The sequence below is a fragment of the Primulina tabacum genome, chromosome 1 (assembly GCF_025594145.1).
Source record: "Primulina tabacum isolate GXHZ01 chromosome 1, ASM2559414v2, whole genome shotgun sequence".
Taxonomy (NCBI): domain Eukaryota; kingdom Viridiplantae; phylum Streptophyta; class Magnoliopsida; order Lamiales; family Gesneriaceae; genus Primulina; species Primulina tabacum.
Window position 1 is genome coordinate 5,218,194 of NC_134550.1, and position 11,155 is coordinate 5,229,348.

Here is an 11,155-nt window from a genome sequence, read left to right on the forward strand (position 1 = left end):
CTTTACATCAGTATGAATGCCCCCAAGAACTTGTGCATGGCTGAATTGGGTTGTTCCAGCGGACCAAATACGATGGTTGTCGTATTTTTGTTATATTTTTTACATAACAAAGTTCAGCCATAACTGAACTTTACATCAGTTTCACTTGATCGGTGCTCAGATAAATGTACACGACACAAATACCTACACATATCATTTCATATATTTTACATGTATAAAAAAAGAAGCACATAATTATTAGTTAACTAGGATATCACCGAATACATATCATTTCATGAGTAATGTGTACAGTACATGTCGCATTTTTCTCATTTCATATATTAGGCCACCCTTTGATTTCTCACATCTGTTGGCTGAAATCAGAACTTCAATGTATATTTGGGGAATATGTGAGATTTTAGGCCAATCCTCACCCTTTGATCTCTCGCATCTCTTCGCCAAAACTGGACTGCCTCGCACATCAAGCACCGATAGTGATTTTAGATTCTCGAAACTATCTGGCAATGACGTCAAATTTCTACAACCCGTAAGAGTAAATGTTGACAATGACTGAAGATTCCCGATCCAGTCAGGCAAGGAACATAATCCAGAACAATACTCTATCCTCAACTTTCTAAGGGCACTCAATTGTTGAATGCTCTCTGGCAAACATTTGAGCTCTGGACAACCAATTATCGCCAATTCATGGAGGCTACTGACGGCTCTTTGTAGCGGCCCAGATAACGGATCCAATTTCTTGCAATGTAAGAATGTCAAGGATCTCAGGGAAGACATATTTTCCAAAATAGCTGCCGGAAATGATCTAAGGCTATCGCAGCAAAAGAATTCCAATTCCTCTAGAAACTTGAGTCCTTCCGGTGGATATTCAAGTTTTGTGCAGGAATCAAAACTCAACTTCTTCAGAGCACATAGGTCATCCAACATGATTGATAGACTCCTGAGATTACGACACTCCTTGATTTCCAATTTCTTTAGATTCTTTTGAGCGCTCACTAAACCTCCTGGAAGGAAACTAAGTTCATCAGCATCGTCGATTAAGCGAAGTGATTCGATTGAAGTAGCGATCATGGATCCAAGGATTGCTGGGTTGGCGTGTACATGGAAATCTTTAAGACCTGGTAGAAAAGGCAGTCTCATCAATTTGGGGCATTCGATTATGCCTAGATATTGTAAGCGAAGAAAACTCTCATGTGAATTTGGTATAATCCATTCCTCCAAGTCCAGCAATGCCAATAACCGGAGATGTGTCAATGCAACAAATGAACTTTTTCCATCGCCACACCATTCAGTACCCAGTCTTCTTACAGTATCCAATCTAACAAGTTTAAGAATCTTCAGAGCTGGAAGTTTCCCGAGGGGTGGAAGGTGTTCACATTTTTCACATCTTTCCAAAGTGATTTTACTTAGATTAATAAACGCTGGAGCAGAAATCCAATTTGGGAACCTCGAACCTTGATATGACGAAATGCGGATCTGCTCTAGATTATGATGTGGTTGGATATTCTCTAGAGTCGCTTCGAAATGTTCCGTGGAGATCTTGTTTGCTCCACTTGTCCAAGATAAATTCAAAGATGCCAGGTTCCGCTTCGTAATCATGTTGGCGGCTTTGACGTCTTCTAGGTTTCTCACATTTTCAAGTCCTCTTATGCTCAACTCCCCTCCAAGATTTAATTCCTTCAGCTGGCTGATTTGGTGTGCCGAGTCTTCACCCACGATGAAAATGCTTAGTCTTTGGAGGGAAGTTAATTCTCCAAGTCCAGGTGGCGTGCAGATAAGTGAATCAGGCCTATCAATTTCCACAAACCAAAGATTTTTCATGTGTTTCAAACCTTCAGGCAACTTGCGAAGCTCGCGTGTAGATGTAAGTTTCAAGGTCTGAAGGTTGTGGAGACGAGTAATGGATTCAGGCAGCGTCTTGAGCTCAATGCATGACATTGAAAGGAACCTAAGATGTTCCCATTTGTCACCAAAATTCATTATCCTGCAAAATCTCAAGTCCAACACTCTTAAATGTTGTTGGTTTGAGAGAAAGGATAACAAAAATCGTTCATGTTCAACATCATCAACATAATTATACGTGTTAATAAGCGAGTGCACAGTATCCACGCTCAATAATTGGAGCTTATCCCTTTTCTCTTTGATCATCCCAAGTGACCGCAAATCACATGACAAGTGACGAACTCTAGGTGGAATTTTCTGCACATTGTCATCCACCATCCTATAAGTTTCTCGTCTCATGACCGATTCTGCCAAATCATGCATTAAATCATGCATTTTACATCTCATTTTCCCTATCTGGTGTTTCTCGGCATCTTGCAAAAATGATCTCCGAACCAACTCTTCAAAGATCGATTGGCCAATGAGATACAAGTCCTTTTGGCCTTGTTCGTGAAGGAAGCCGCTTGACATCCATAGTTGTATTAGCTCGTCTTTATCCATCCCATAATCCTTGGGAAATACGCAACAATACGAGAAACATTGCCTCATTTGTGGGGATAAATTGTCATAACTCAACATCAATACAGGAAAGATGTTGTTTCCATGATCCGGTAGACTCCATGTTTCACTTTCTTTAACTGCCAACCATTCGCTTTCGTGGCTTTTAAATCGCATCAAGCTCCCTAGAGCCTTTATCGCCAAAGGCACACCGCCACATTTCTTCACTATCTCCTCACCGATTCCGACTAGGTTTTTGTCTTCTGTTCTACATGCAAATGCTCTTCTCTTGAATAAAGACCAAGAATCGGCATCTGATAAATAGCCAATTCGGCGTGACATGATTTCAGCCGTAGCCATCATTCGAGCAATTTTTTCATTTCGAGTTGTTACCATTACCCCGCTGCCTTTTGACCCACATCTTAACGCTTCTTTAAGAGGATCCCACAGACTTTGTTCTTCATTCCAAACATCGTCCAGAACAAGTAAAAATTTATTTCCCCTCAACTTGTCTTGAAGAAGACGCAGCAATGGATTTAACTCAGTGAGACTACAGTCAACTCCTAGTACATCTTCTAGAATTGCTTTAACCAGCCTCTGCAAGCTGAAATCTTCCGAGACACAAACCCAGATTCGCAATTCAAAATGCTTCAGAACCCTTTCATCATTATACACCAGTTGGGCGAGTGTGGTTTTCCCGATCCCTCCCATTCCCCACACAGCACAGACAGAAAGATCATCTTGATCAGCCATGTCACAAAGTGGTTTCTGGACTATGATTTCCGTCTCCTCATCTCTTCCGAAAACATCTGATTCGTTCACCAATGCACTAGTCTGTCGGCTCTCTACAACTCCAACTTGATTATTCATCATACCCTCCCTGAGGTGGAACCTAAGCCTCTCGTCCGATAAAGCATCTAATCTTCCCCTGATATCTTTCACTTTTTGTGCTATTTCAAGACGACGCGAAAACTGATTTCTTTTTGAGAAAAATGAAGTTAGTGTAGTTAGATAACCACGCTTACCTCTTTCAGAAATCCATCTTCGTCTGAGGCCCGCTGTAGCGATCTGGTCCAGTACGTCATCAGCATCGTATGCAGCATCCTTGAGCTTTCGCAACCAATTCTGCAGCACATCATTGTTTCGTTGCTTGACTTCAGCGTCTTGAAGCACAAGTTGGATTGTGCTAAAAACACTTTCAAGTCTCTCGAGTTCATCCTCTAAGCCCCAAAGGAGCTTAATCTCTCGCACCGCCGCTAAGTTCAAGTTTCCGATAACTGTTCCCACAAGTGCTGAAACCAGCGCTTCCGCCATATTTAAATTCTTGCAATATTGAGATGTAATTTCAAAGACGATGCGTGGATCGACGTACAGATATTATCTTTCAGAGAAACGAAGTCTCCTCCAACTTCAAGTCTTCCCTGTTGAGCTCCACGCGTAAATGAATTATTGAGCCTCGCCTCAGATATGAATTTATTTATTTTTTTTTATCTAAAATTCTTTTTATAAAAGAACATATTTCTTCACAAGACTTGAGATTAATAATACCTATTGACCAAGTCTACTTATTGGACTCCTCCACACGTCATGAATTATTGAGTTTCTAAATTTCTTTTTTTTTTTTTTGAGAAATTGAAAAAATATGATGAAATCGGATACCTAATTGTAACAAACTTTCAACAACTAAAAAAAACTGACTTACTTCTTAAATGTCGTTTCAAGATTGTATCGGAACTCCAATCAAATTAAGTTTTCTGATAATCAAATTTATTTATTTTTTTAAAAAAGAAATATATTATTTATCATATGAGTCAAAAAAAAATTGCTTATTCATTCGTCAATAAAATCTATTACATAATAAACATTCAGACATGGTGAGATTATGTTATTATATAATAATACAAATATAATAAATACTTTTATGGAAAAATATTATAATTTTGAAGCAAAGCGCATTGTTTGGTCATGAATATGGAATTTTTGTTGTTGTTCCTTTTCGTTAATTAGTAATATCTATATTTTAGATTTCACTTCATTTTAATTCTATTTTCAATTTTTTTTAATAGAATTTATAAGTTTGTAAATATGGGGAAAAAAATATAACTCATTTGTACAATTATTTATTTAATCGCTATGTTAATTAGCCAAACACAAAAACTCATGTGAGACGGTCTCACGGGTCAATTTTGTGAAACAGATACACGAAAAAATATTACTTTTTATGTCAAATATATTATTTTTTTATCGTAAATATGAACAAGATTGATGCATCTCACGAATAAAGATCCGTGAGACCGTCTTGTGAAAGACCTACTCTTAGCCAAAACGAATATAGTTACATTTAATATAGCGGAAGGATGAAAATGTAATTCAAATTCAACGACAATAATAATGGGAATCTTAATACAAAATCAAAATTAATCTTATTTATCATGATTAAATGATAATTAAAAAATGAAATATTTCATTTAATCAAAATGTAGTCTTCATCAATAAAAACAAACATATTTCTATCCACCTACTTTAATAATTATAATTAAAATATGATTTACCTACTGATAGTCATAATATTCAAACCAAATAAAAAATTATAATATAAAATATTATCTTCATCTCAAATATATTGACTGTATATATTTTTTGATATCTCAAATACATGAGTGATTTTATATATACATCAAGTATTTATAAAATAATTCTTACACTCGTCTATAACATAACTGAACTAACACGTAAAAATCAAACAATTACAACATAATTTTGGTAAAAACTTGTATGAGACGGTCTCATGGGTCGTATTTTGTGAGACGGATCTCTTATATGGGTCATCCATAAAAAAATATTACTTTTTATGCTAAGGTATTACTTTTTATTGTGAATATCGGTAGGGTTGACCCGTCTCACAGATAAAAAATCATGAGACCTTCCCACAAGAGATCTACACCATAATTTTTTTGGAAATCATTGTGTACCAAAACAACACACTTCTTTCGAATGGAATGTTTTTTTTTTACTACACTATTAGATTTGTACTTTCAAACCAACTATTTATTCATTCACATGTATTTTTTCACATCATGATCAATTCATTCATCTAAGTTCCAAAGAAAAAAATGTCCATTTATCCTTCAAATGAAATATGCCAACATAATTGATACAAATGTTACATTTATGCATAATAAAGTGTCAACTTACATCAATTTATTTATCTTCTACTTTGGGAGCATAACACAAATTGGAAAAAAAAAAATCTTTTATTTAAAATCTGACGATATATCAAATAAAAAATCGCAATATGATGACTGTAAATTTTGATGTAATTATCTATTAATATAATTTTAGCATTATTTCAAATATATAATCAAGTTTTTATATTTAACATATCTTCTTCTACTCTTTTTTTTTTTACTGATGTAGCTCTATTTACTGAATTTCAGAAAAATATATAAAAAAATTAAATAAATTTTTATAAAAAAGTATAAATTTAAGACGAAAAAAGTAACTAGGAGAAAAGATAGAAATCCACGTGTTAGATGGCATTTTTACATTACTTTGAAGACAATTAGTAGAGATAGGCACAAAAATTGATGCTGAGCTGGCAATTGTAGTTGAACGTCTCACCGCCACCTTAATCACACCTAACTCGACTTTAAACCCCTTGTTCAACTTCTGGTTAGGGGGCAACGTACTTGGTCCGCAGCACGACGTACAACCCTCTGTCCCACCTCATTATTCGTCCGGATCTCCGGGACCTAAGCGCCATCTGATCGTCACGTGCAGGTATTATTCTCAATCCGCTTCCTTCGGCATCATCGACGCGGCTGAGCCACTCTTCTCTGGCGGCGGATTTACACGCAGAACACAGCGAGGCACTCTGTGTGTGTGCTTTTGGTTTGCTTTTTATCTTGTGTTGAATCTGTCTTTTTACTTTGTTTTGTTTTTGTTTGTTGCGTGGAGAGCAATGGCGACGTCGTTTGGAGCAGCGAATGCGACGGCGGCCTCTGTGGCGGAGAATGCGCGTAAATCCTCCCCTTATCTGCCGCTATGCCGCCACCATTTGTGCCACAGTGCGTCCTCGGACAAGGTTTCCTTCTGCTTCTCTGCCAAACCTAAGCTCCGTCTCTCTTCCAAGGTACAGATGCTTGGTCTTTTCGGTTTGATAATGTTTGAGTAGTTCATGGTGTTTTATCGTTTTTTTTTCCTGAAATGTTAATGTTGTACCGTACGAAATTGCGTGATTTGCTTTGTGAAAGATACTGAGATTCTTCTCTGATCTGTGAGTGTCGCAGAATTACATTTTTTTTTAGTAATTGTGTGATCTGTTCGGTATTCGATTTGTCTAGAGTGGAAAATCAATTTATATCTGTTATGGAAATTAAGTTAGGAGAAAGATGAATCTCAACGTGATCGTGGCTCATGAATGCACAATAACCCATAATGGAATGGTTGGGTTTTGTCCAATGATCGAAACTCCTCGTGTCGAATGTTTGTTTTTTTTTTAAAAAAAATTAGTCTCTGAAAACATACCAAATAAACATTAAAAGCCACATTCATCGGAGACGTGGCCAAGTGGCGGCTCTGTGAACTATTTTAGCCCAAAGATTCTCCATTGTTATCGAAATTGAGTGAAACGGGGGTGTTATCAAACTAGTGTCGTATGTTAATGATAATTGCAGGCTTCCAAACATGGAGTTGATCTGTGAAAAAATAACAAAAATGTAAGAAGTTGTGCATTTTTATATTTGATAGCTTAGGTAATATACGGAAGAACTCTTTCAGCGTTGGACATCACGATTCCAATCAAAATACATTACCACCCTGGTATTACCTTCACAATTCTAGTGGAGAAAATGTATCAAGAAAGGAAATTTTGATAAAAATGGTCCATGTACTGGCATTGAAGGACCCAATGTGTTAATTCTGCTTGAATTTAGAAACTTGAGAAACATTAAGTTTACCTTTGTCCTCACACTTGCTTTATTTAGACTAACTCAATCCAGTCTTTCACCCGGAGGAAAATAAGTTCATGTTACCTTGTTATTGCTATTTTCACATTCCTGGTTAAGTGTAAAACAGTTTTCCTATTTCTCATTCGACTCACAATAATTCTGATTCCGATGTTGATTTACAATCTCTAGGGTTTGCTGTCTGCTTGGAACTGTTCTACTGTAGTGAGAGCACAATCGAATGAGGTAAGGTTTCCCTCACGGATTTCATTTGAGGAACTCTTTTCAAACTTCTTTTGCCTTCAAGGTTGCTGTGGATGAATCCTCAAAAGGCGCATCCTCAAATCCTGTCAAGCCAGAGGCTTCACCTGTCGAAGCCAAGGATGTGAAGTTATCTAAGGAAGCTCCATCTGCCTCATTGGCATCAGAAGAATCAATATCTGAATTTATGAATCAAGTTTCAAATCTTGTCAAGTACGGATTGTCAGTTCCCAATGCCTGTGGGTGCCTCTTTCAACTTTTTATTGCGTGCAACTTTTTCCTCATTTTCCTCATGCAGGTTGGTTGATTCTAAGGATATCGTGGAGCTGCGGTTGAAACAACTTGACTGTGAACTGTTAATACGTAAAAAGGAGGCCTTGGCTCCACCTCCTTCTTCTCCTGTCACATACATTCAATCACTACCTCAGCCTTCTGTACCGCTTCCTGTCCCAGCTTCAGCCTCTCCTTCACCAGCACCAGCACCAGCACCAGCACCAGCATCAGCAATTGTACCTACTCCACCTAAAGTTCAACCATCCAAGTCAACTCATCCACCTCTTAAATCTCCCATGGCTGGAACCCTCTACCGAAGTTCAGCACCTGGTGAACCACCATTTGTTCAGGTAACTAATGTCAATGATGACATTAGATCTTAAAATCCATGATACACAACTTTTGTGGTTTTTGTCTTTACTGTAAGAAATGCGAGACTGCATTCTTCAACAGTGTCTTCTAATTTTATCTTAACATAGATTTACTCCAACAAAAAACGGTTATGTGTGTACATGACAAGACAAGTAGATAAAGCACTCAATGCATTTCCTGCTGCTATGATCATATTATCTTCATACATAATACGCCCTTTACAGGTTGGATCTAAGGTACAGAAGGGACAGGTTCTGTGCATCATTGAGGCCATGAAATTGATGAATGAAATAGAAGTAAGCTTTCATTTTTGCAAATAATATGATACTGCCTCGACTGCTATTATTGTTTCTACTTTTCATTTTGAATTAGCCAAGTAAAATCAAACTATAGTTTCGGCTTCCTGGACTTCTCAATTCATAAAAACTTCAAAGGTATTAGGTTCGAAACATTGGTTACTTTAACATACTTGGACATTTGAGTATTATATTTTCTTTGTTCCTTAAAGTGAAATTTCCTTGAATACATAGTTATCAATCTTTGCACAGCCTGATCTCTTACATAACATGGTCCATTTCCTCCATTCATGGTCTTTCTAAAGAGTATATAGTTTCAGTACCTCATAGTATAAACTGTGTAAAGAATTTGTTACATATTGTGTTTTAGTGCTTAGTAACAGTAGATTTTATGAATGTTACCCAATCAATATCTCATGATATTTCTTGTATTTCCCATTGTTAATCCCCCAGCCACCTATGTCAGTTTATTAAATAAATCGAGCATACCGTGTTCATACCTTTTACTGTATTCTTTATATGCTACTACCGATTTAGGACTTGCATCATTCTGTGGTAAATTTATCATCCTTCTCTTACATGTCTCACAATCGCCTGAAACACGTATCTGCAGGCTGATCAATCTGGAACAATAGTCGAGATCCTTGTAGAAGACGGCAAGCCAGTCAGTGTCGACACTGTAAGTGATCGAACAGCATCATTTAATAACAAAACCGATTATTTCATTCTTGCTATGCATGATCTAATTACTTTTATACTTTTTTCTACAGCCCCTCTTTGTGATTGAACCCTAGAGCAGCAGCAGTCGAGGTACCTACATCACAGGTGCAATATGAGTGTGTTCGACGTGGGATCACGGCCAAATTTATTTATTTTAAAAAAAATTGCACACAGTGACTTTTATTTTGCAAGAATGGAACTTTTTGTTAGAAAGTTGAACTAAATCGAGCCTTGGTTAATTATTTTTGTGATATCAAGTTAAGAAGTTATCATCTATGAGTGTATTATAGTTTGACTATTGTATACTCCGAGTAATACTAAAATTCTCTTTCTAACAGCACCTTGTTGAACTCTTTTCATTTGAGAAATCCCCTGATTTTGGTGTGATCTCAAATTACTTTTGTGTATTTTTTTTGTAAAACTTACTAAAATTTTCACATTCCTAGTTTTCAATATTAGAATTCTATGCATCCTTATCATGATTCGTGTCATCGAGACTGTTGGGGGCAAAGAGGGTGAAAGGAAATTTCATAGTACTAAATACCATAGGCATAGTCAAGAATATTTAATAATTTTAAATGAACAATGGTATTTTTGCTTGGGGATCGGAAATGGCCAAATTAATGACATCTCAAACTTTGCAAAATATCTTTTTTCAAATTAAGTTCCCATATTCATCTATTCAAACAAAAATTACGTTTTTCATTGTATCATATTATTTTGCAAGTACAAAATAATTTGGTCCATTTTATACAACAAAAACGTCTCTCAAACTTTTGATTTTCGACTGCATAATTAAAAATAGCGATTTGATGAAATATTGAAATGAATATGGAATAAATTTCTAATTTTAAAAAAATATGGAATAAATTTAATAAGACTTAGCATTTCTTTTTCCAATAGCACCAAAATACAAAAATGTATTCTCAATTTTCTGTTGAACCAAATCACAAACAGAGCACCGGCGGAATGCGGTGCCCCCAGTCAGTCCAGCTGCCGGCCCGCTGCCTCCGCCACAAACGGCAAATATGGAGTTTTCCCGATAATGCTGGACACCAGCCCATATAAGAAACAGCACGTGACGAACACGAAGAGCCCGCTGTGGGCCCACGCGGTCACTTTCAGTGCGATGCCGCTCCTCCCAGGAGAAAATATCCTCTGTAGGAGCACCGGCACGGCAAGCATCACATCCAGAACCAGCGCCTGCAGCGCGTTGAACCGGGCGTACCGGCTCAGATTAGGGTTCCTGACGACGCCAAGGTAGAGGCCGAAGAAGGTGACGAAGCTGGCGTAAGGGACGGAATGGTAGAGGGAGAGGAGAGGGATGAGGGGCTCCATGGGAACGGCGAGGAAGGGGTATTTGCTGAAGAGGAAGCGTCCGTACTGGAGGCCGTTGAAGAAGGGGAGGAAGTATGAGGCGGCGGAGATTAGGCGGTCGGTGGCCGGGGTGGGTGTGTAGGAGCACTTCGTTGTGGCGGAGGATTTCTTGGGATGGTGGCGGAGGTTCGTTGGCGGCGGGAAACTCCGGACGGTGGGCTTGAGGAGGCTGAGTGGGGTGTGAGCGAGGCGGAGGATTGGGAGGGATGCCATGTTTTGGTTTGGTTTAGGCTGTGAGGATTATGCTCATTGATTTTCAATTTTCACATTGTTTGAGATCTTACTCTTGCCCGAAATAATTATTTAACTTGTTATTTACTATTTACTTAATTTTAAAAAAATGAAGTATAAACTAAGTACAATATTTCTTTTATATTATAATATTTTTATGTTTAATGTACTTGAGGATTTTTTGTATTTTCTAGTATGATTCATTTATTTTTTTGTTTTTTACATTTTTTGTGGTTTTAAAAT

The 11,155-nt window shown here is 37.4% G+C and overlaps 3 protein-coding genes across 5 annotated transcripts; 1 reads left to right on the top strand and 2 right to left on the bottom strand.

The window, feature by feature from the left end:
- Positions 1-178: 178 nt before the first annotated feature.
- On the bottom strand, positions 179-3,887 carry LOC142536878 (disease resistance protein RGA2-like). The gene has a single exon (XM_075642271.1). It carries the CDS (start codon positions 3,748-3,750, stop codon positions 268-270), a length of 3,483 nt encoding a protein of 1,160 aa, XP_075498386.1. The 5' UTR covers positions 3,751-3,887; the 3' UTR covers positions 179-267.
- Positions 3,888-6,059: 2,172 nt separating this feature from the next.
- Positions 6,060-9,580, top strand: LOC142536888 (biotin carboxyl carrier protein of acetyl-CoA carboxylase 1, chloroplastic). Of its 3 annotated transcripts, none has more exons than XM_075642291.1 (8): positions 6,060-6,300; positions 6,394-6,568; positions 7,575-7,628; positions 7,690-7,856; positions 7,942-8,266; positions 8,513-8,584; positions 9,198-9,263; positions 9,355-9,580. In XM_075642291.1, exons 2-8 carry the CDS (start codon positions 6,398-6,400, stop codon positions 9,376-9,378), a joined length of 879 nt encoding a protein of 292 aa, XP_075498406.1. In that variant the 5' UTR covers positions 6,060-6,300; positions 6,394-6,397; the 3' UTR covers positions 9,379-9,580. The 3 variants fall into 3 exon arrangements, with proteins under 3 accessions (XP_075498406.1, XP_075498397.1, XP_075498413.1); XM_075642282.1 differs by having other exon boundaries at positions 6,062-6,216; XM_075642298.1 differs by having other exon boundaries at positions 6,296-6,312.
- A 590-nt stretch (positions 9,581-10,170) lies between these two features.
- On the bottom strand, positions 10,171-10,961 carry LOC142536904 (protein TIC 20-II, chloroplastic). The gene has a single exon (XM_075642312.1). It carries the CDS (start codon positions 10,892-10,894, stop codon positions 10,289-10,291), a length of 606 nt encoding a protein of 201 aa, XP_075498427.1. The 5' UTR covers positions 10,895-10,961; the 3' UTR covers positions 10,171-10,288.
- Positions 10,962-11,155: the final 194 nt, after the last annotated feature.